The sequence below is a fragment of the Castor canadensis genome, chromosome 1 (genome assembly GCF_047511655.1).
Source record: "Castor canadensis chromosome 1, mCasCan1.hap1v2, whole genome shotgun sequence".
Lineage (NCBI taxonomy): Eukaryota > Metazoa > Chordata > Mammalia > Rodentia > Castoridae > Castor > Castor canadensis.
Window position 1 is genome coordinate 202,393,431 of NC_133386.1, and position 23,314 is coordinate 202,416,744.

A 23,314-nucleotide genomic window follows, 5' to 3' on the forward strand; every position below is an offset into this window, starting at 1 on the left:
CATGGAAAAGGGCTTAGCCCCATGTCCAGCAGGAATTAAAGGCCTTCCTCTTCTTGCCTATAGTATTTTGTAGCTCTGTGGCAATACTGTCACCTTCTGTAGTCTTAAATATGCTATTCACCTGGGCTTCCTTCTCTCTCCTCTCTTCCTCACTACTCAATTAAACCACAACAGACACTTCCTGATGTCTCACCTGATCTCCATTGCCTATCACAGGCCTTGTACCCAGTACACACTGAACAGTGTCCCCACTGAGCTCCAGCTTGTTTAGGGAGGCCATGGAGCCACTGTGTCCTGGTGTAAGGGTCCCAGAGCTGAAAATCTGGAGGGAGATGCTTGCTCCCTCTGCGCCTTTCTGTGCACCTATGTGGTAGCTTCCGTTGAGTCCCTGAGTCATCCAGTGAGGAAGACAGTACAATGGGTTCAAATGGGGCACAGTGTGCTCCTGGGAGGATGGGCCGTGACCTGCTTCAAATACTGAAGAGACTTGGACAGGCCAGGAACCTAGAGTTTCTCTCCATCCAGAGTTAGGCCAAGGCGAACCCGTGTCCTTTCTTTATGGTCATTGGGACCAATCTCTGGGTCCTCTGGCTTCCACATGGACTTGTTTTTCTCTGCAAGCACACACATGCTGGTGTTGCCAGAACATGTTGGTGACATGACCTGGAGGACAGGTGGTTTCACACCTGCCTCCTGGGGGCTCCAATGCCTCTCCTGAGCCTGGGGATACTTCAAGGTCTTGGAGGCTGTGTCTGGAAAAAGTGGGACAAGTATCCCTGACCTACGTTTCGTTCTGTTTTCTTTTCCTTCTCTTCTCCCTCTCTTCCTTTCTTTTACTTTTTTTTTTTCCTATGGAGCTCAGGTTGACCTCCAACTCTCCATCCACCTGTTTCAGCTTCCCCAGTGCTGGGAGAGCCCAGCTCACCTGTCTTGCATTTCTTACATAGACACACATAATTTGAGGGTGGGAAGGGTCCTTGAGAACCAATGAGTCCAATCTCCTCACATTACAGACTGAAGAAGGGAAAGGCTTTGTCCAGGACCCTGTTTCCTGATCACAACCAAGAGTCCATCTCCTTTCAAGGCCAGGGGAGCAAGGCAGTAGAGGCCGCTGCCTGCAACACCTTCACCCAGTGTGGACCCCCGACTTGTCCCAGGAAGCATCTCCATTCCACAGGCAGGGGACAGGTCCAAAGTCACACAAAGAATGGGCCGTAGGTCTCGCGCCCCCATCCCCATTTTTCATAAATCTTCGCCACATCCTATTATAAATTATAGGTAAGGGGCCAGTGTGGGGCGCAAATGACCCTCGGTCTCCCGGGTTGGTGGCGAGGCGGAATCTTGACGCTACCTTTTCAGGGGCGTGGCTAGACACCCTAGGGGCCCGCCCCGGGAGCCTGGGCATGCGCAATGCCCGGGGGCGTGGCGCGTGCGGCTCCGCGCTCCGATTGGCTTCCGAGGCCAGAGAGGCGGGGCTTAGCGAGTCGCGCTTCCTCCCGCCGCAGCTTCCGCGGCTTAGCCCCAGCCGCCGGATTCCCAGCTGGAACCCGAGTCTCGGCGTTGGCAGGCGCGGCGCCGTGGCCCGAATTGGGGACCGGAGTCGGGGCAGGATCCTGACCCGAGGCGACGAGCTCTGCGACCCTGCGAGGTGAGAGCGCGGTCACTCCCTGTCCGATCCCGCTAGGGGTGCGCCCTGCCCTGCCTGGGCATCCTGGCCAGCAAGCTTTGACGCCCGCTCCTGACCGTCACGGCCCTGACCCTTCAGTCTCGATGTTCAGTCGGCCAAGGGACACGCCCCACTTGCAGTCCTCACACTTGGTCCCTCCCTCCAGGTTGTTCAGCCTTGTAGATCTATCCCTTTTCTCGTTGAGAGCTTGGGGGGACTCTCGTCCCGACCCCTGACCCCCAGTAACTGCTGTTGCTCTTTCCCTTTACAGATGGACGGGACAGAAGGTAATGCCGGGCAGTCCAGCACTGCTGAGCGGTCCCACCGAAGCAGCGTGTCCTCCGTGGGAGCCCGAGGTGGGCTTTTTATACCCTCCCTACCGTGCTGGGACCCCAGCCCTGCAACTGTCTCGTCGTCTTTTTCACTATAGATAATCTTATGTATCAACTAAGATATGAGGTGCATTCTGTGGCAAAGTCATAGAAGTCAGAGGGCCTGGGCTCTGTCACTAGCTTAGTGGCCTTGTCAATATTCTTGAATCTCCTCTCTTCCTTAGTAAAATGAGCATTCAAATGAGGGCACAAGAATGGAAAGTGATACCTTCACTTTCTTTTTTCCATTTCTTTCTCTCAAGCAGGGATCATTATTATCTTTGTTTTATTGGGAGGAAATTGGGCTCTACTGCTGGGCCCTCTAGGCAATCATGAACTTCAGCCTTCAGTGCCGATTTTCCCTGCCTATAAACTTGGTCTGAACTTCAGTCTCCTGGAGATGATGTTTTGATCGCTCACAGTAACTGCTGGAGCAGAAGAGACTTTAGCAGGGGCCAAAACGTACTTTCACTTATGTTAATATAAACTTAGACTGTCCCCTGCCTTTCACAGGCTTCATTTGGTTCACAGCTACTTTTTGAGGCAGGGATATTAACTCTACTTTTACACATGAAGCAACTAACAAACTTGCTGGTGTCAGCCAAGAGCCTGGAGACAGGAAGTTTTGGAGCCCAAGTGTGTGGGCTCCAAGCTTAGCTGCCTTCCCCATGCCTGCGGTTCTAGAGAGGAGATTGGAATCTAGCTGTCTTTGGCTCTGGGCTCCAAATGGGAATCCTACAGCTTTTCACAGGGAACTCTTGGCTATTTGGGTTGTATTTTCCTACCCTGCTAAGGCTGCCCTGAAAGGCCACAGTATTGATTCCTGAGGCTTGAAGAGTCCTAAGGAAGCTGAGGTGATCTGGGGTGGCTATAAGAACCCTCATTCCCATCTTAGCCTGGGCCAGAGAGAGAGTTACCCAAAGATAATGGTGGGTCACCAGTTCTCCTCACTCCCAGCCTGATAAGCTACTGATAGGCTACCTAAGGATGGGTCTCCCTGTCTGCCCTAGTTCCCCACCTGTGGAATATTCTCCATTGGGGTGGAAGCACAGCAGAGTTGACTCCTTAGGACTGAGTAGTTGGGGGTTTGCCATAGCCCTCATTTGAACCTTGTGGAATGAGCCTGGTGCCTGGGCCACAGTTACCGGGTTTCTGTGTGATTTGAGGGTCTCACAGAAATTCTAATAGGCAGCACTCTTTTTTTTTTTTTTTTTTGGAAGTCCTAGAGTTTGAACTCAGGGCCTACACCTTGAACCACTCCACCAACCCCCTTTTTTGTGATAAGATTTTTTCAAGATAGGGTCTCGAGAACTATTTGCCCTGGATGGTTTCAAACCACAATCCTCCTGATCTCTGCCTCCTGAGTAGCTAGGATGTCAGGTGTGAGCCACCGGCGCCCAGCTTAGGCAGCACTTTTCATATGATCTTTTGGGAATGTAGGGGTTCTGCTTCAGTGTAGCCTGGGATACCCCAAGGGGCCTGGTCAGCCTGGCTGAGCCTGGCAGTGGGCCTTAACTGACCCTGCCTGGCCTCCCTCTCATCCCTTGCAGCAGCTGATGTGCTAGTATACCTAGCTGATGACACAGTAGTGCCCCTGGCTGTGGAGAACCTGCCCACGCTCAGTGCCCATGAGCTGCACCGCTCAATCTGTGAGGTCCTGCAGCTCCCAGACATCGCCCTGGAGGCCTTCGCACTCTGGCTGGTCTCCCCTCTGCTGGGTAAGGCTTGGCGGTGAGAAGCCCAGGCAGGAGGGTTGGAAGGGCACTGACCAGTGTGGATGGAGGTGCAGCTTCCAGAACCTCTGGCCACTAAACATCAAGGGAAGGTGTGACATGGTGTATCCTGATGCCCTGAGAAGAGTCATGGCTTCTCTGCCCTCGTCATTTTCTTTGTGCTTGTGGCAGAGGAGGGCTGAACTCCCCTTCCCTCCTCCCAACACACACACACCTTAGTGGTGTTTGAGCCTGGGGCATCAGGAGGAACAGGAATGTGGGGAGGGCAAAAGGGTCCCATATTCACTGAGCATGCCAGCTCATGCTACAACCTGGGCTACACTTTGCGAGTATGGCTTCACTGTGTCCCCAAGGCCTGTCCTGAAGTGAAGAATCTGAGATCTGGAGGGATAAAACCAATGAGTGTTAGGTTCAAAACAGAACCAGAAGGACTCAACAGGACTGCATCCTGTTGTGGGGGTAGGGAGGAGGCTGAGACACAGCCCAGGAAGCAGTCTCCTAAAGTGAGGCCTTTGTTGAGGGTGGGGAGGGCAGGAAGAGGAGGGCCACAATTTCTGTGCATGGGGGCCTCAGCTCTGCCTAGCTTCTGGCTCTATGTCCACCTACATCCTGCCCTTTCAGACTGGAGCCCCAAGGGGAGGTGGGAATAGGGTCAGTGGCTCTCCAGACCCTCTGGGTGAATGATGTCCCTGAACCCACTGGTGTAGACAGGAAAGGGCCATGGGACAGGATTTTCCATGTCATCATTTGGGGGAGTAAATTGGTGGTGGAGCTAGGCATGTTCTCTGAACGTCAGTGTTCCCTTTGTTGTAGAGAATGGGGGCAGAGGGGTGGGAGGACAGCCAGAGTCAGGCTGCAGGGTTTCCTAGTGATTTCCTCCTTTCCTGAGGCCACTGGGGTTTGGGTCTTTACCCTGGAGGGAGGAGCTCAAGTCTGCTTGGTGGAAGAGAGGGAACACCCTGCACCCCCCTTCCCATCCTCTCCCAGCTTCCTGTGCAGCTGCTGCTCTAGGGTTCTCACCCACCCTCTTCCTGCTGACCCGGCTCTCCTGGCTCTCCTGGCTCTCCTGGGTACTGCACCTCCAGGCAACCCCCCTCCCTTGCCCTCTGAGCTGCTGGTCAGGACTATGAGTCCCTTGGCTGTGTCTTTGGAAAGCTGGGGTGGTGGGTCCTAGTAGGTGGTCCCCACCCTGCCTCAGGAGGCTCCCAGTGCTGCTGCTGGGAAGCTTGCAACCCTTCCACTTCCTCCACCCCCACACCCTCCTCACATTCTTGTTCCCTGGGGCAAGAGCTGAATGGGCCTCCTGTGTGGCACGGCCCATCCAGGAAGAGGGTAGCTCAGGCCACAGAACAGTTTGCACCCACGTTGTTCCCAGGCTGCTGTAGGCGACTGAATGGCTACTTCAGTTTTTCCTGAGGCCTCCAGAAGCTCTGGCCTTCCCGCATTGCAGACTGGGTGAAGCAGTACAGAGGCAGGATGAGCCGGGGACAAGGTGCCCTCTGCAGGAAATGTCCTGCTTGATGCATATTTTGGTAGTGCTTGGCCTCCTCAATGCCACTGTTATTCTGCATGGAACAGGGCTTCGGGGACTCTCAGTCTGGTTTTGGTGACGGCCACTAGGCAGGAAGGTCCCATCTAGTAGTCAGGGCCTGTGAGGTTAGCCTAGTCCTGTTCTGATGACAGGACCCTCTGTGCTCCTGGGGCTTATAGTAAAGGTAGGAGACAGGACTTCCCTGTTCCCAGAGTGACCTTTCCCCACACTGGATGCTAGAGATGCTAGGGACAGAGCTGGGAATTGGTAATGGGTTCTTTCCAGTCGCAAGTGGGGTGAAGGGGGTTTGGGAAGCAAAGCTGTGGTTCTTTGTAGCCACTGCCCTTGACCTCTGGCAGTCCCCGTCCCTCAGGCTTCAGGTTCTATCTGTGTAGTGGATGACTTCAATGCTCTTTAGAGCATGATGGGTGCTGGGGGGCGCAAGATGTCAAGAAGCCCTTCCTGAAGGGGAGAGGAAGGCTGGAAGGGTGACAGATGAGTGGGTCCAGGGGTCTAGGGGGAAAATGCTGGCCATTGAGCTCCCTAGGAAATCTGGCTCAGAAATGATGGGACAAGAAATGTCCAGGAGTTGGGCACCAGTGGCTCACACCTATAATCCTCACTGCTCAGGAGGCAGAGATCAGGAGGATCGCAGTTTGAAGCCAGCCTGGGCAAATAGTTCACAAGACCCTATCTTGAAAAAACCCATCACAAAAAGGGCTGGTGGAGTGGCTCAAGGTGAAGGCTCTGAGTTCAACCTCACTACCGAACAAAAAGAAATATCTAGGGAAGCTGAATGCAGGGCTTAGACAGAAGAGGCTGGGGGTAGGGAGGCTGTGGTTGCTGTTTGTGGTCAAGATCAGGGTTCCAGAAGGAAGGTTCAGATAGTCCAAAGAACAGAAACAAGGACCCTTGGCATCAGGCTGTCAGGACAATGCGCTCGGCATGAGGAGAGAAGGGGGAAGGGCAGAGGGAGGAGTGTGGGGCAGGAGTACATGGCAGGCTTCCTCAGCAAACATCTCAGTGTATCTCTGGGTGAGCTTAGAAATGGCCTCACACATCTCAAGGCCAGTGCCCCAGTGGCCACTGTCAGCTGGCTGGCAGGTGCTGGTGCAGGAGCCCAACTTCCCTGTCACTCCTGACCCAAGGTGTTGGCAGCCTAGAGGTTGAGGGGCTATGAGTGGAGTGCCAATCCATGGTGTGGGCCCCCTGTGTGCCATGGATTTAGCAATGGGCAAGACTCAGCTGGCTCCTACCCATGTGGCACTTACAGTTGAGTGTGGGCAGAGGTGGTAAAAGAATGTCAGGGGTGGAGAACTCCATAAAGGTGAGCAAAAAATGGTGCAGTTTTGTGATAGAATGTCTTGAGGAAGGGCTGCCTTAGTTAGGGGGCCAGGACAGGTGTCCTTGAACTAAGACCTGAGCCAGCCAGCAAGTAAAGATGGGTGAGATGGGTCCCTGAAGCAGAAGGAAAACAAGTGTCAAGACTCTGAGGCACAAACACTCTAGATCTCGTGCCATTTAATAAGGCAGTGTAGTAGGAGCAAGGCAGGAGGGAGAGAGAAGGCAGTAAGGTGGGAGGGCCGGGCAGAAGCAAATGATGGAGTGCTTGTGGACCATGGAGGTGTAGAGCTTGCACAATGGAGGGTCACCTGGAGACTGGTGGGAGGGGGGTGGGACCAGGCTTTGTCAAGGGAAAGGAAGGGCAGCTCCTTAGGCCTTTGGGTCCTAGTCACCAGCCTCAGGTACTTTTTTCTGGTGGCAGTGCTGTGTCCCTCTGAGCCACATCCCCAAGCATCTTCTATCCACCTCACCCTCTCAGCTGCAACTTGTCCTGGGGCTGTACTGAACAGAGCCTGGCTATGCCTAAAGCCAGACACCCTTTGACTTGCTGTGATTTTGGCCAAGCAGCCTAACCTCTCTGAGCCTCATTTTCTCTGTGGTAAAATGGAGGGTGGAATATTGCAGGGTAAATGTGTGTAAACCACTTGAAATGGCTCTGGATGCTTAGTCCTCCTCAGCCACTGTTGGCTGTGACTGCCCTCGCTGGGGCTGGCAGGGTGGGCATTATTGTCTGTTTGGAGACTGCATGACACATCCCTTCTCCCCACAGAGGTGCAGCTGAAGCCCAAGCACCAGCCCTACAAGCTGGGCCGCCAGTGGCCAGAGCTGCTGCTACGCTTCACTGACGCCCCGGATGACGACGTGGCCATGGGTTAGTGATGTGGCAGGCTCACGGAGGTGCCCTAGCTGAGGGGCACGGAAGCACAGGGTGACTGCAGGGAGTCCCAGAGAAGGGTGGGCTGGGAGAGGCAGAAAGAGGTGAGCTGCTGGTGTGCCTCTCTGGGTAGCCATTTCTAGAACAAAGGCCTTCGCCGTTGGGGTGGAGAGGGCTGGGAGCTGGGATCAAGGTCATTGGAGGAAGATGGCCAGGCAGTGACCCCAAGGTTTATCCCCAGATGAGCCTTCCCTACAGTTCCGAAGGAACGTGTTCTTCCCAAGGCGGCAGGAGCTCCAGGTAAGGCAGCAAGTGCCACCCAGGTCCTTCATGTCCTGTGTCCAAGCTCCCTTGCCCCTAGACCCATAAACACTCATGCCTGGTCCCAGCCTAGCTGAGTGGTCCTCGCCTGCCACACCGGCCCACAGATCCACGAGGAAGAGGTCCTTCGGCTGCTCTATGAGGAGGCTAAGGCCAATGTGCTGGCCGCTCGGTACCCATGTGACGTGGAGGACTGCGAGGTGCTGGGTGCTCTGGTGTGCCGTGTGCAGCTTGGGCCCTACCAGCCTGGCCAGCCTGCGGCCTGTACCCTGAGGTGAGGGCAGTGGCACCTGGTTGGGGAGGCTGCCCCTGGGATCCTACTTACAAGTAGTCCTAGGACCTACAAGGTGGGGTACAGTCCTGGAGTCTAGAGGCCTCGGTCTCGCATAGACTTCCTGTGTGGCCTTGGGCAGTTGCTCCACCTCTTGGAGCCTTCTTTTCCTCTTGTGCTGTGAGTGTTGGAAGACTCGGCAGAAGTGATACCTGAGATGAGTCCCCACCTGGAGGGGCCCCAGATGTGCATAAGGATGGAGCCCAGGCTCTGGCTGAAGTCAGGAGGGAGTTAGATTCTCTGGTGACCGGTAACAGGGCAGCTGAGTTCCAAACCCTGAGGATGGAGCCCTGCTCCCTAGACACTCAGCAAGCTGCTGTCCGCTTCTCACCCCTCTCTGAAGAGACCTGTCATTGCTGTGTGAATTAGCAGGCCTTGGGATTGGTGAGGATTAGTCTGCCCTGGCAGCAGACCAGGCCAGTCTTGATCTCCTTGGAGGGTGCCTCTCAATTTTGAAGTAATTCCTGTGACCATGAATTTGCAGGCTGTTCCTAGTCAGGGCTCCTCCCCTCCCCAAATTGATCTTGTGGGTAAGTTGGGAGAGACAGGCAGGGACAGGTCCCCATGCTGAAGCCTGTCAGGCTCTGGACTGACTCACCTGACGGCTCCCAGCAGAGCTGGCTCAAGGCTGGGTGCTGTGGGGTCCTAGCACTTACGATGAGCATGTCTATTCACCTGGCACATGACAAAAAAAATAAAAATAAAAGCTCATTTTGACATGAGCTTCAGTACCATGCAGCCTGGATGGTCAGGGTGCTTCACACTGAGATCAGTGTGAGGTTTCAGCTGGGACCTAGGCCTTGTACTCCCTCATGTCACCCAGCCCTCCTCCTCTTGGCCAGCACAAACCCAGGCATGCTCTTGCCTTGTGACCAGGTGGCAGTAGGCAGCTGCTTGTTGGAGGGGCCTTTCCTCTTACATGACCAGAGCCCTCGTGCTCACTCAGGGCTTGGTCCCAGGTTCACCCAGAGGAAGCACTGTAGCTGCATCCAGGTCTTGTGATGGGTCTCACTGTGAGCCGAGAGCAGGAAGACTGGGGGACAGATGATGACATATGCACAGCAGCGCTGAGACAGTTGGGCAGCCCCCCAAAATCCCCTCCTCCCTTTGCCTGAGCCTCTCAGGCCGACCCAAGTTCCTTCCTCACCTTGACCCTTCTATTGCAGCGCTGTCCCCTCCCCACGGCCTGGGATGTTTGGACTTTAGAAGCCCAAGGGGGACCCCTCCTCTCTGGAGAAATGATGTCCTCAGTGGAATTTATCCTGCACCAACTTTGGGCTGGGCCCATCCTGACCCTTTTTCCCTGTCTATTGCGTAGGATTCATGTCCCTGTTATACACAGGGAGATGGAGCCTTGGAGGCCTCAGACAGAGATCTTCTGCTGTAGCTTATTGGAATGGCTGACCACGGCCTGTAGGATGCCAGGGTGGCCTAAGATGGAAAAGTAGTTGCATTTTTTTTTTTCTGGCAGTACTGGGGTTTGAACTTGGCCTCAGGTGCTCTACCACTTTAGCCACTCTGATAGCCCTTTTTTGGCTGGTATTTTTCGAGATAGGGTCTCAAGAACTGTTGGCCCTGACTGGCTTCAAACCGTGATCCACCTGATCTCTGCCTCTTGGGTAGCTAGGATTACAGGAGTGAGCCGCTGGCACCCAGCCAGTAGTTACATGTTATTTATTTATTTATTTACAGCACTGGGGCTTGAACTCAGGTCCTACACCTTGAGCCATTCCACCAGCCCTTTTTTGTGACAGGTTTTTTTTTGAGGTAGGGTCTCATGAACTATTTGCCCGGGCTGGCTTTGAACTGCGATCCTCCTGATCTCTGTCTCCTGAGTAGCTAGGATTACAGGTGTGAGCCACTGACGCCCAAAAAGTAGTTGCATTTATGATGAGAACCTTTCCTGTCCTGGGTGCATGTATGATGGAGGATGCTCTGTTTTTCATGATCAGATGTTGATCAGGGTTGGTGTTTTGACATCTTTGTCTGGCAGAACAGAACATTGAGTGTCAGGCCACTCACACCAGGTTTTGGTTGTAAAAGTTCCTCTAACTCAGGAAACCTAAGTGTCCTGCCTCAGGACACACACTGATCTACCCTGCAACCCGTCCAGATCCCTGCTGGGTGTGCTTCTGGCTCCTTTCTTGGCCAAACCGCCTTTCCTTCAGGCCTCTCCTGTAAACCTGGGTATCTCTCAAGCTTGAGAGTCACAGAGTCCTGCAGTCTTGCAGGACAGGTTGAAGGACATTCCATAGCACCCAGCATGCCAGGCGCTGGTGGCTCACATCTGTAATTCTAGCTACTCAGGAGGTAGAGATCAGGAGGACCACAATTTGAAGGGAACTAGGTCATTGGCTGGCCTGGTAGAAAAGACAGGAAGGTGGCCCCAGGCTCCTGGGCCCAGTGTACGGCATCTGGACCATCAAGACAGCTGGGCAACAGTGTGGCGTTACACAGTGAGCCCAGACCATCATTGTGGACCTCCTACCCTGATCCTAGGCTTACACTTAAAGAGCTTGTCATGTTTTAGGTTCAGGTAGCAACACCGGGGGCGGGGGTGGGGGTGGCATCACCATCCCATTCCCATTTTGCAGATGAAGTGGGCACAGAGCAGGGAAGGTGCCTCTTGCCAGTCACACAGCTGGTTGTGACAGACAGTCTGAATCCAGAGCCTGTCCTATGGAAGTGTGGCAGGAGAGTGGAGACTGGCAGCAGGAGAGCTGAGCTCTGACCCTACCTATGTCTGGTACCCTAGTCCCCTTTGCCCCCGAGGGCTTTTACCTAAACTCTAAATTGGAAGAAATTTATGTCCCAGCCCCCACATAGCAGTCCCTAAACTCCAGGTAGGATTGGCCTGTGAACAGGCTGAGTAGGCCACTGCTGGGGTGGAGATGGTGGGGATCCCTGCAGTTATGTCAGGGCAGGGGACACTGCCTGGTGCCTCCACTGGACAGTGGAAGACCCTGGTACATTTGTATGCCATGTGGATCCCTAAGCCAGGCCACCTACAGAGCCCTGTCCTTCCTCTGTGAGGGTGGCCCCCATGCTAGGAAGACCTCGGCACCTCTGGCCAGGCCTCCAACACCCACCTTCCTTCCTTCACAGGGAGAAGTTAAACTCCTTCCTCCCAGCCCACCTCTGCAAGCGGAGCCATGGCCTTTTTGCTGCCCTCCGGGGCCGCGGAGCCAAAGCTGGGACGGGTGAGCAGGGCCTGCTAAACGCGTACCGCCAGGTGAAGGAAACAATTGGTAACAGCAGCGAGCATGAGGCCACGCTGGGCTCCCATTACCGTGCCTACCTCCTCAAGTGCCACGAGTTGCCCTTCTATGGGTAAGTGCCCCACCCCAGTTCAGTGCCCTTCTGCCCTCCTCTGCCAGCCCCATAGCCCGTCCTTGGGTGTGACTGATAGAGATGCCAGTTAGCCCACCTCTGCTCCAGTATGCTGTCCATTCTGTGAAGAGCTAGCTTGGGGTCAGCACCAGTCCCAAGTTAGCCACCAATCCACTTCTTCCTCCATCCCACCTGCCAGGTCACTTGGTCACTGGCCAGCAGTCTGTCCTTCAGCCAACTTTTGCTCATACATTCCTTCTGTGTGCTGGACACTCCATACACACCGGAGGGCCCTTGGTGAGCCAGGGACCCTTGACCTTGTCTCGTGAAGCTGGCATTGGGGGAAGGGAGGCAGAGGTAGAGGATCACCTACAGGTGGCAGCCAGGAGAGCAGAGGAGGGTAACAGTAATGCAGAGAAGGATGGCTCAGACCTGATGGTAATGACAAAAGTGGGAGCCTGGTAAGGTTCTGGAGACCTCTCAGGGTGGAGTCGACAGGGTCTGGTAGGTAGGTGCCCAATAGGAGAGGAGACTAGACTCTATAGAGAAAGTTGTTGTCAACTGGGATGAAGTCTGCAGTGGAACAGGTCAGGGAAAGACCAGGAACTTGGTTTTAGACATGCTGACTTAGACACACCTGATAGATGCCTCAGTGGTAACTCCATGTGGGCATTTGGGTTTCAAGTTGAGTGGGGAGAGAGGTCTGAGCCCAGAGGGTGGTTAGTGAGTCCTTGGCAGGTAGATGGAGTTTGGGGCCAAGAACCCCCAAGAGATGGCCAATGTGGGGTGGTGAGTAGTGGCCAGGCCAAGAGAGGACCCGGGGCTGAGAGGGCAGGAGGTTGTCTTTAGGCCAAGTACCATGCACTGCAGTGCTGGGGCTTCGAGGTCAAGTTCAGCTTGTCCTGTCCAGCTCCTCCTCATTGTTGAGGCTCATGATTGGCCTCAGCCCCGTGGAGGTGGGAATGAGTGGAGGGGGGATCGAGACAGTAAGTGTCCCCAGCTTTCAAGGAACTTTGTTGTAAAATGTAGAGCAATGGAGTAGTCAAAGAGTTTACTCATTTTTATGATGAGTGAAGTGACAGCACCCGCATGTGTGTGACCTAGGGAGAGTGAGACGTTGATGGGGGAAGGTGGGGATGTTCTTGCTGGCTGCTTCAGTTCTTCTTTAGCTGAGCGTAGGGTCAAGGGAGGATTTTAGAATTCTCCAGAAGAGGGGTTTGTGATCACCTCTAGTCCTCTCATGCTGCAGGGTGACTTAACTCAGACTTGGATTAGCCAAGTGCAAGGGTAGAGGGTGAGCCATAAGGACGGGAGAGAATGTGGCTGGCAGGAGGGAAGGCAGTAAGTGGGTGTCTTCTGAGTCTTGAGCCCAGGGCATGTTCTCCCCTGGGCAGCCCTTGCCTTCTTGTGTGTCCCAGCAGGTCACTGCTGCTGCAGGGTCTTTGCCTGGACAGTGGGCATTGGGGCTTCATGGCCTGGCCACCTCCATCAGCCTTAGCCTCACTCCCTAACCTGAGGCCCCTGGCCAGCCCTGAATGCAGCTTGCTCTCTCCCTGCCTGGTTTGTGTTCTCCCCTTTGCCCACAGAGCCCACCCTGTGCTGTGCCATCCATTTCTCCTCCCGCCTGCTCAACCCTCCTGACCTGCATGAACACTCAGATTCCACCACCCCTTGAAACCAGCTTCTCCCCCTTTCAGCTTCTCCCTCCCCGGGACAGGTTTCTGTTTAGCCCTCAGCCACCCAAACAGCTTAGGCTTCTCGGGGCCCAGAGCAGGCCTCCAGAGTGAGTCACGTGCTGGAGGGAGTGGCTCATGCTAGTCCCTTCCCCAGGTGTGCCTTCTTCCACGGCGAGATTGACAAGCCAGCCCAGGGCTTTTTGCACCGGGGTGGGCGCAAGCCGGTGACCGTGGCCATCAGTCTGGAGGGTGTGCATGTTATTGACAGCAGGGAGAAGGTACCTCCTCCAGCTTCCAAAGGGTGGGACCTGAGGTGCCCTTCGTGGGGCAAAAGGGAGTGGGGGCCTGAGGGCAGTGTGAGTGGACTATCTGGGAATGCCCTGCCTTCCTCTGATGTCCTGGGTCCTGTTCGCAGGACCTGGGGGCTTCCTTCGGTCTGCTCTGGGTCAGCTTTTCTCTGCTGCTGGGCAAGGTGTGACCGAGGCAGGGAGGGGTGGGAGGCTGCACCTGGGAGTAGAGGGAATCAGGCAGCATCTGGCTGCTACATTGATGGTTTTCCAGAAAGACCTCACAGCTGGGAGCCCTCCTGGGCTGTCCATTTGGTGGATGAGCCACCAGATGCTCATCCCTGCCTCACCTCCATCTGCTGGGATAGACTGCAGTATCAATAGCCCTCCCTGTATGGCAGTTTCCCCACACCTGATTGGAGTCCCCTCACAAGCTGGCAAGAGAGTTTCGGCTGACATCTGTTGGTCCCCAGAGAGGGACTGAGCTATTCTTGGGCAGCTGTGCCTGGCATGCTAAGAGCAGCTGTTCTCATGGCAAAGACCTCCCCCTCCCACCTGCCTCTTTCCCCATGTGACCTCCCAGCTGCCAGGGGCTTAACTCCCTGGAGGGAAGGACGGAGAAAGAGGGGTTCTCACCTCCCTGGACCAAGCCCCTCACAAGGGTCCCGTGGGAGCTGGGCCCTCTCTCCTTAGAGAAGCGTGGAGGAATTTAGACTCAGTCTGGAGAGGCAAGCGCCCTGACCAGGTGTCCCTGGCCAGGGTTCCAAGCCTTGTTCTGTTCTCCCGCTGGCCAGCATGTCCTGCTGGGCTTGCGCTTCCAGGAGCTGTCATGGGACCACACCTCCCCCGAGGAAGAGGAGCCTGTCCTGTGGCTGGAGTTCGATGGGGACAGCGAGGGCGTGCCTGTCAACAAGCTGCTCAGGGTCTACTCCAAGCAGGTAGCTGTGGCGTCACCTGCCCCTGGGGAGAGGAAAAGCTGTGCTGGTCCCCAGCAGGCCCCATACTCTTGGAGGCTCCAGGCTGGCTGGGAAGGAGGTTGGAGTACCGCCCAGGGTTGCGTGAGCAGCAGCGCTGTCTCCTGTCACACGAACCACTGAGAGATGGGTGCTGTGGTGATTCGCACCCTCAGATGAGCTGGTGGGGAAGGGTGAAGGCCCTCAAGACCCATGTCTGGATCCATTCATTCCACCTACTCCCCACTCTCCTGCCTCTGCTTCTCCCTCTGGTCACAGCATTGTCCTCCCTGCAGTGAGCTCTTTTGGGGACTGTTGTTACTCCTCCCTTCTCTTGGCACATAGACAAGTCTTAGGGACTCCCATCCTTAAAAACACATGTCCTCTCTGCTCTTCCAAAAAGTTGGAAATAGCAGGGATGGGCATCATCTGGCGACTAGATAAACTTCAGTATGTGCGATAGGCGTACCTCCACTAGCAGCGTGCTTTTGAGATTGTGTGGTAGTGCAGTTCATTCCCTTTTTTTTCTTTTTGTTTGGTTTCTGTTTTGGGGATTTTGGGGATTGTACCCAGGGCCTCACATGTGCTAGGCCAGTGCCCTACCACTGTACCACACTCCAGCCCCACTTCCTCCCGTTTTATGGTGACGCACCATTCCATTGCTCATCTGGGCACCATTTTTGGAAGGGGGCGGAGGGGAGGGTCGGGGAGAGGTTCAGGGGATGGAACCCAGGGCCTTGCAGCCCTTACCTGTTCACCCATTGAAGAGCATTGGGGCTGTTGCCAGTTTTGACTTTTCTAAACATTTAAGTAAGCTGAGCGCCAGTGGTTCACACCTATAATCCTAGCTACTCAGGAGGCAGAGATCAGGAGGATTGTGGTTCCAAACCAGCCCAGCAAATAGTTTGCAAGACCCTATCCCAAAAAAAAAAAAAAAAAAAAAAAACCTCACAAAAAAAGAAAGGGCTGGTGGTGGAGTGGTTCAAGATGTAGGCCCTGAGTTCAAACCCCAGTATCACAAATAAATAAATGAATAAATGTTCGTGTATAGGTTTTTACATGGTCATAGACCTTTTCTTATGTAAAAACCCAGGGACTGGAAGTGTGGCTTAAGTGATAGAGTGCCTGCCTAACAAGATCCTGAGTATAAACTCCAGTACCACCAAAAAAAAAAAAAAAAAAAAAGGTGAGGCCAACTCTTGGTGGCTCATGCCCAGAAATTACAAAGAGGCAGAGATGGCTGGTGCAGTGGCTCAAATGGTAGAGTGCCTGCCTAGCAAGCATGAAACCCCGAGTTCGAACCTAAGTGCCATCAAAAAAAAAAAAAAAAAAAAAGGCAGAGATTAGGGGATTGCAGTTCAAAGCCAGTCTAGAGAAAAAGTTAGCAAGACCCCATCTCAACAAAATAAGCTGGATGTGCTAGTTCACACCTGTCTCAGCTACATTTCGGTCTGAGGCTAAGGCTGGCCTGAGCAAAAATGCAAGATCTTATTGAAAAAAAAGGAAAAAAAAAAAAACCCTAAAAAGCAAAAAAAAGGGCTGGGGGTATGGCTTAAGCAGTAGAGCACCTGCCTACCCAGCAAGTACAAGGCCCAGAGTTTAAACCCCAGTACCACCAAAGAAAACAAAAAGTCCAATTGTAGACAGAAAGGAAACATTTGCAGAAGAGATATTAAAGGACTAGTGTGTAGAATGCATACAGAACTCACACAATTCCTAAGAAAACCAATAAAACAATGGACAAATGATTTGACCCAACACTGCCCAAAAGATCTGTAAATAGCAATTAGTAAGCAATACCATCATCAGTCATTAGGAAAATGCAACTTAAAACTGCAGTGACATCACTGCCATACATGGGTAGCTCTCTAGGCTTAGTTTTTACATGAGGGTGTGTGAGTGCGCTTCATTTTTGAGCTTATGAAAGATGGGCTGGTGGCTCACACCTGTAATCCTAGCTACTCAGGAGGCAGAGACAGGAGGATTGAAGTGTGAAAAAAAACAGGGCTGGCGGAGTGGCACAAGTGGTAGAGCGTGTGCCTAGCAAGCGTGAGGCAAGATGAAGTTATGGATGTGGTTTGTACTCCGCCTTTGCCCTTGCATGCTTGGTCAAAGTCGGTTGGCCATGTGTGTGTGCGTCTGTCTCTGGATTCTCAGCTGATCCTTGTGTATTGTCTTTCACTAATAACCACATTGTAACCATGACTGAAGCTTTATACAGGTTGAATGGCCCTTATTTGTAGTGCTTGGGAGCCAAGCATGATGGTGCATACCTGTAGTCTTAACTACTTAGGCCAAGGTGAGGTAGGAGGGTCCCTCGAGCACAGGAGTTCAAGGCCAGCCTGAGAAATGTAGCGAAACCCTGTCTCAAAAAGGGGAAGGGGAAGGATGGGAGATACCTGTGGTACATACCTGTAATCTTAGCTACAGTAGCACACACACACACAAGAAATGCAATTGAAGGTCGGGCGTGATGGTGCACATGCTTAATCCCAGCACTCGGGAGCAGAGGCAGGAAGATCACGAATTCGAGGCCAACCTGGCTACATAGCAAGTTCCAGAGAGAGAGAAACAGAAGAGAAAGAAAGGCAATTGATTTTATTACCTGTGTATCTTGTGGCCTGCAGCTCTAGTAGCTTTTCTGAAGGCTTTTGGAGTTTTCTGTGTAGACAGTTAAGTTGTCTGTGATTGGTGACAGTTGTGTGCCTGTCGCCCTGACGCTCATCCTGCCTGACAGTGTGCACTGGCTCGAGGCAGGTGTGCGCACCCTTCCCCACCTGCCCCTTCCCTGAGGGACCGCGGGCCTCCCACAGACGTCAGGTGTTGCCCTGGGTCTTGGTGGCTGTCCTGCCTCAGGTTGAGAAAGTTCCCTTCCAGCCCCCAAGTGCTGTTGCAGGAATGGGTATTTGAACGGAAGTGGCCATTTCAACTCCCAGGAAGCACTGGGCTATGCCATGAGCTTTTGGTTTTGGTACTTGGAGGGTTTTCCTGGTGTGTTTCAGCTGCCACCTGTCACTAGTTCACTGCCCCTCTGCCTAATGGTGCTCCCTTAGTGGGAGAGGGGGCCATGTGGACTGTCCCTCAAAGGCAGGACCCGTAGAGACCTCGGCCTTGGTGGCTGCTCTTCCTCCTGGGCCAGGAGGGCTGCCGGCCCAATCTCCCATCCCTCCAGGGTGGACTGTGCCAGTACCAGGCCTCCAGCCACATTAAACGCACAGGGCTGGAGCAGTGCCCATGGGGCCACCACCAGACACTGGACCTAGCTCTGCCATTCAGTTCTCAGGTCCCTCAGAAGCACGGGGGTCTGACACTGCAGGGTGCCCAGTAAATAACGTTTCCTGACAAAGGGACAGCACCCTGGGGCAGCTTCTATGACTCCTCTGGAGCCCTAGGCCCTGGTCATGGTACCCAGCTGTGCCCTCAGATGTCTGGCACGTTGCCTTTTGTGTCAACACATCTGTTAGCAGTCTGTGGAGAAGGCATCATGTCAGAGGAATGTGCTCAGAGGGAGCCACCCCGCCAGTGACATCACCCTCCTCCGCAGGCCTGCAGGTTCTCCCACCACACAGGCGCCTTTCTTCAGCCAGACCACCCCCTCCCTCTCTGCAGCAGCTGTTTTCTGGAAGCCCAGCTAGGCTCCTCCACTTGCTCTAGCCTGCAGTCAGCCTTTTTTTGGGGAGGTGGGGGGGTGGTAGTGGAATTTGAACTCAGGACCTCAAGGCACTTGCTAGGCAGGTCCTCTCCCACTTGAGCCACATCCCCAGCCCTTTTCACTGTAGTTATTTTTTAGGTAGGGTCTTGCTTTTGCCTAGGGCCAGCCTCAAGTCTAAATCCTCCTACTTAAAGGCTTCCCAAGTAGCTAGGATCACAAATGCTATACCCAGCTTGTTTGTTGAGATGGGGTCTTGCTACCTTTTGCGGGGACTGGCTTTAAACCTCAATCCTCCAGATCTCTAGTTCCTGAATAGGTGGGATTATAGGTGTGAGCCACTGTACCCAGCCTGCTCCCTAGTCCCCAGATTACCTGACTCTCTCTTCCTCTCTTCTTCCTTCTTTCCTCGGAAAAGGTGTTTGTTCCCAAATCTGCTCCCACCCCTACCAGAGGGCACGGGCCTTAGGTCTGTGTGTGTGATTGAAGGCTCAGGCCACCCTGTGGTTTCATCTGGCCCCTGTCCCTCCCCAGGCTGAGCTGATGAGCGGCCTCATCGAGTACTGCATTGAGCTGAGCCAGGCTGCAGAGCCCGCCGCCCCCCAGGACAGAGCCCCTGGCGCCCATTCAGCCCATGACTCCTCACTGCCTCCCACCCAGCGCCCCAAGCTGCGGAGGCAGTGCAGCGTGGTGTGCAGCCGGATCCAGCATCTCTCCACCATCGACTATGTGGAAGACGGTGAGCCACTTGTCCTGCGAATGGTACCCACGTGCCATGCCAACTCCAGGGCAATTCAGATGGGGTCAGCTCTCTCCCCACAGAGTCCAGCTGAGAGACGGAGAGCCAGGGTCTGGGTTGTCAGGGTCCTTTCCCTTCTCCCTGCTGCCTCGACAGTTGTGTCCTGCAGCATCTTCTAGAACTTGAGAAACAAGGACCACCCAGTGCCCTCGATTAAATCTAGGCCCTCCCTATAAATCTAGAATTAGGGGAGAAGGAATAAGAAAGAGTAATAGAGGGGCTGAATTTGATCAAAGTACATTATGTGCATGTATGGAAATATCGTAGTGAAGCCATTTTTACAATTATATATGCTAACAAAAAAAAAATTTAGAGGGTTTTTTTTTTTTTTGTGGTGCTGCAGATTGAACCCAGGACCTTGTACACCCCACCACTGAGCTCCATCCCTAGCGTGGACTTGGATTTTTTTGTGCATCTAGGCTGGGTTATGGGCTTAGGGGAGGCAGACAGCAGAGGTTAGGTGCTGTTCTCTCACACCTTGTCAGAGGTGCACAGTGCATGGTCTGTGACTGCAGGCCTGTCCCTAGCTACCTTGCTTGATGGTCTTAGCTTTGAGAGTTCTTTCTACCTGCCTGGGGTTCCCCTTAGTCGTGTGTGTCATCAGTACTTGGTTTCTTTTGCTCAGTTGAACAAGTTGTGGCAAAAGTTCCTCAGATAGCACAGCTGGTCAGGCACCAGCCACTGGCCCCCTCTCTGCAATCTGTGGTAGAGTTAGGGGTGGAGGACAGGCTCAGAAGGGGGCAGATGAAGGGGGCACTCGGTCTCCAGAAGGAGCCATCCCACCTGAGTGAGAGCCCAGCCGTCTGGGGCCTAGGCTACCAACGCAGCGCCTCTTCTCAGCGTGTTCCTCTTTTCTCCCTCTCAGGCAAGGGGATCAAGCGAGTGAAGCCAAAGCGCAGCACATCCTTCTTCAGCCGGCAGCTCTCCATGGGCCAGGGTAGCTACACCGTGGTGCAGCCCACCGACAGCCTGGAGCAGGGCTGAGACTGGTCACACCGGGCACCATTTTCCCAGGCCAGGCCAGTCTGCATTAGTCTTTGATGCTGTGGGCAGAGGGCCTCCTTGGCTGTGTGGGGTGTGTGGATCCTTCAGACCACAGAGAAGTGACTTCCACACAGTGCCTGGACTGTGTGGAGCTGGTCTTCAAGCCTGACCACCCTTCCCTGGACTCTGAACCCAGCTGCTCCCTCCTTCCCAAAAACACACCTTCGTACCCATCTCTAGGTGAGTGGTGTCCTCTGCTCTGCAGGGACTGCTAGCAGCAGTTCCAGTGGCAAGAGGCTGAGGGCCAGAGCCCAGGCTCTGCAGGTTCAACATGAGCCTTTGATCTTCTGGACTTTGGTGACCACATATCTCATTCCTTCTGCTGGCATTCCACCCACACTGCTGGGGCAGGCTGTCACTCTGAAGTGGGGAGGGTTTCCCTGGATTGAGCCATGCAGAAAAGGCACCATCCCTCCTGGGCAGCACTGAGACTGGAGGAAGCCAGGCGAGGGCTCCTTGCCCAGATCTCCTGCAGACCCGAGACACTGAGCAGAAGGAAAGTGCCTTTTTGTTAGCCTTTGGTGATGTCCCTGTGCTGGAGGTGTTTGTCCTGTGGACCAGCAGACGCTCTACCCCCCAAGCCCCCCCTCCCTGCCCCCTAGTACTCCACACTGGTAAAAGCTCCTGGAAATCCCTTCTCTCTCTTGGCCCAAGTGGCTCCCCTCAGCCGGTACACCCCGACCTGCCCTTGTCCCATGTGCTTGGTCTGGGGCCTAGCTTTGGTCTTTTTTCAACTGTCCTAGCTTGATGAGCCTGTGACCTCTGGCAACTCAAGGAGACACCATTGTTAACCTCAGAGCACAACACTGTGAGGTTGTCTGAGCTTGTCTCTATCTCCCAAGGATGTTCAAAAGGAGGCTTGTTTGTGGGTGCGTGGCCTTGCCCTTCCCCAGAGGAGCCAGGCACAAGAGGAGGGCTTTCCAGGCTCTTGGGGCTCTCTGTGGTGGGAACATGGCTCTTACGGTGCTTCCTGGGACTTGCCTTAGGAAGGCAGGCCTTCTCGGTGGCAAGCCATGGAAGTGCAACCCTTTCACACTCCAAATGTAAGAGCTCTTCACTTACCTTGATAACTTGTGAGCTCCTGCAGCCAGAACCATGTTGTCATAAGTAAGTGGAAAGGATTGGCTTGAGAGGTGTCCCCAGCCTTTTGGAATGTCCGAGCTGCAGGGGATATCAGCTGCCAGCCCACTGGTTATCTCAGATCCCTGACTGCTGACTCCTGGTACGTTCTTCTCTGATGGGCCATAGGCACGTGGGGTGTGTGTGAGTGTGTACACAGATGACGAGCTTCCACTCTTCAGGCTCCTACTGGTGTTTTCTAAATACCCATTGTGCCTTATCCTTCTCTGGCTGCCCTTTGAGACATAGCAATATTTCACTACATGTCCTTTGAATGTTCTCTTTCTTTTATATCATGTGACTTGTTAATAAAATCAGTTTCTAGCAAATTTTGGGGTGTTTCAATGAGGTGTGCTAATTCCAGCGTAAAACTTGGATTATAGGTGGCTTATTTGTGACAACATATGCAGCCCTCAGGGCTGCCCCTCTGGCCCCAGTGAAGTGCTCCAGTCCTGGTGACTTGTCAGGGACTCACAGATCCTGTTGTAAAACTGGTTTAGAGGACAGGGACAGCTCTAGGTCCGCTTGTGAATACAGTAAGCCCCACAGGAAGCTGTGGCATTACAATGACGTGTCAAAAGTTGGGATTGGGACTCACAGTGAACGTTTCCAGAGATGAAGGGAGCAGTCAGCCCCATGTCCCTATGGCAGTGTGGTCCTGGGATACACGGACACAAGTATCTGTAACAGTGAGTGGTGCCTTGTCCTCTGGGTGGTCTTCTGCTGGCTGGGGCAGCACAGTGCTGCCGTGGGCACTGTTGTGAGGCACTGACTTGGGTCTCCATTTCTCAGCCTTTCAGATGGGAGTGATGCAGGCGCCCCTTGAAAGGTCGTTAGCCACTTCCGCACCTGTGCGGGCCAGGCACAGAGTAGGTAGCAGCTCTTCTCAGCACCTCCCAGTAGGAGCAGGAAAGCGGGTAAGGCCGTATGAGTGGCCCAGGCTTACAGATGGCATGGGTCCCGATGCCCCTCCCTCCTACCCAGACCCGCTCTGCCCCCCCACCAAAGTTTCCTGTTGCTTCTGTGACAAATCGCCACAAATACTGGCTCACACCAGCATTTTTGGCATCTCGCAGTTCTATAGATTGGGAATCCAACATGGTCTCAGTGGACCGAAGTCACTGAGAACTGCACATGGCCTCGGGGCTGGACTGAAGTTCTAGGGACAGTCTGTTAACTGTCTCAGCTCTGGAGCCACACATCACTTGGCTCCTGGCTCCCTCCTCATCTTAAAATGAAGCTTCAGGCAAACAGAGTGAACTTTGTACACTCTGACCTACCCTCCTATCTCCCGCACCCAGTCGCATGTGCTGACTTAAATAATCCAAGACAATGTTGCTTTCAGAGCCAGCTGATGAGAAGCGCTAACGCCCTTGCCCATTAGCGCCAGGCTCTAGGACAGATCCCCTGAAGGTCGCTATTGTGCCTACCACGCTGCCCTCCGTCTTCTGCCCTCTGCACAGTGCTGTAGGACAACGCTCATTCTCTTCACTGCTCCATCTGACCAGGCCTGGTGGCACTCCCTGAACTGGGCTGTGCTGACCTGGCACTGGGTCCAGTAGCCAGGTGAGAGGAGCAGCTTCCTGACCTTGCCAGCGCAGGCTCCGGCTGGCAGCTGACGTGGGGCCCCTCGGGACCATGGAGGTGCTTCAGCTCCAGCCCAGCTCTCTGGATCTCTCTGCCTGGGGGCTGCCCAGGTCTCCAGTCGTGTCACAGCAGAATGTGTCTTCCACACGTTCTGGGGTCCGTGGGTCTCCAGAGAAGGACCTTGGTGCTCTCTCTCTGCCCACCTGATGAGACATGAGCAAGGGCACTGCCCCCACCCTGTTCTGCACCCAGCTCGGCCTTTTGAGTTGCAAACTGAGTGTACTGAGTGTGCTCCAGAATCAAAAAGGATAAAGGAACCAGCAAGCCCTACAAGGGGACCGAGCAGATGGAGTCGGGAGAGGCTGGCTTCTAGAGGCAGCCTCTCACCTTCTGAGGGCCTGGAGCCCAGACCCCAAGGCCAGGTACCTTGAGATGGCCAAATAGGACTGAGAGGAGCCCAGCTGGGAGCCAGATCCTGGCCCTGAAGGACCAGTTCTCTCAAGAGTCCACTTCCAGGTCGTGAAGCACCTGCTCGACTTTCCACAGTGCGTGTTGCACACATCAGGATTGTGCTTCAACTGCCTCCCCTGTGGGCACCCTTTGGTCAAGCCTTGGTTTCCTCACCTTCATGAGGTGACACGAGTCCAGGCCCAGACTCAGAGCAAGTGGTCAGCAATGTCTGGCTAGGCAGTAAGGACT

At 54.2% G+C, this 23,314-nt stretch overlaps 1 protein-coding gene across 1 annotated transcript; it reads left to right on the plus strand.

The window, feature by feature from the left end:
- Positions 1-1,477: 1,477 nt before the first annotated feature.
- On the plus strand, positions 1,478-21,357 carry Frmd8 (FERM domain containing 8). Its single transcript, XM_020164906.2, has 11 exons — positions 1,478-1,648; positions 1,938-2,022; positions 3,588-3,755; positions 7,415-7,516; positions 7,761-7,819; positions 7,948-8,114; positions 11,277-11,501; positions 13,332-13,455; positions 14,259-14,402; positions 18,601-18,805; positions 19,731-21,357. Exons 2-11 carry the CDS (start codon positions 1,938-1,940, stop codon positions 19,847-19,849), a joined length of 1,398 nt encoding a protein of 465 aa, XP_020020495.1. The 5' UTR covers positions 1,478-1,648; the 3' UTR covers positions 19,850-21,357.
- The last annotated feature ends 1,957 nt before the right edge of the window (positions 21,358-23,314 follow it).

What these genes read in the sequence shown, in the direction of transcription:
- Frmd8 (XM_020164906.2), top strand. Translation starts at nt 1,938, where the DNA reads ATGGACGGGACAGAAGGTAATGCCGGGCAGTCCAGCACTGCTGAGCGG. An exon ending in TCAGGGTCTACTCCAAGCAG is followed by an intron (nt 14,403 to 18,600) that starts GTAGCTGTGGCG and finishes GTCCCTCCCCAG; the next exon opens with GCTGAGCTGATGAGCGGCCT. An exon ending in CATCGACTATGTGGAAGACG is followed by an intron (nt 18,806 to 19,730) that starts GTGAGCCACTTG and finishes TCTCCCTCTCAG; the next exon opens with GCAAGGGGATCAAGCGAGTG.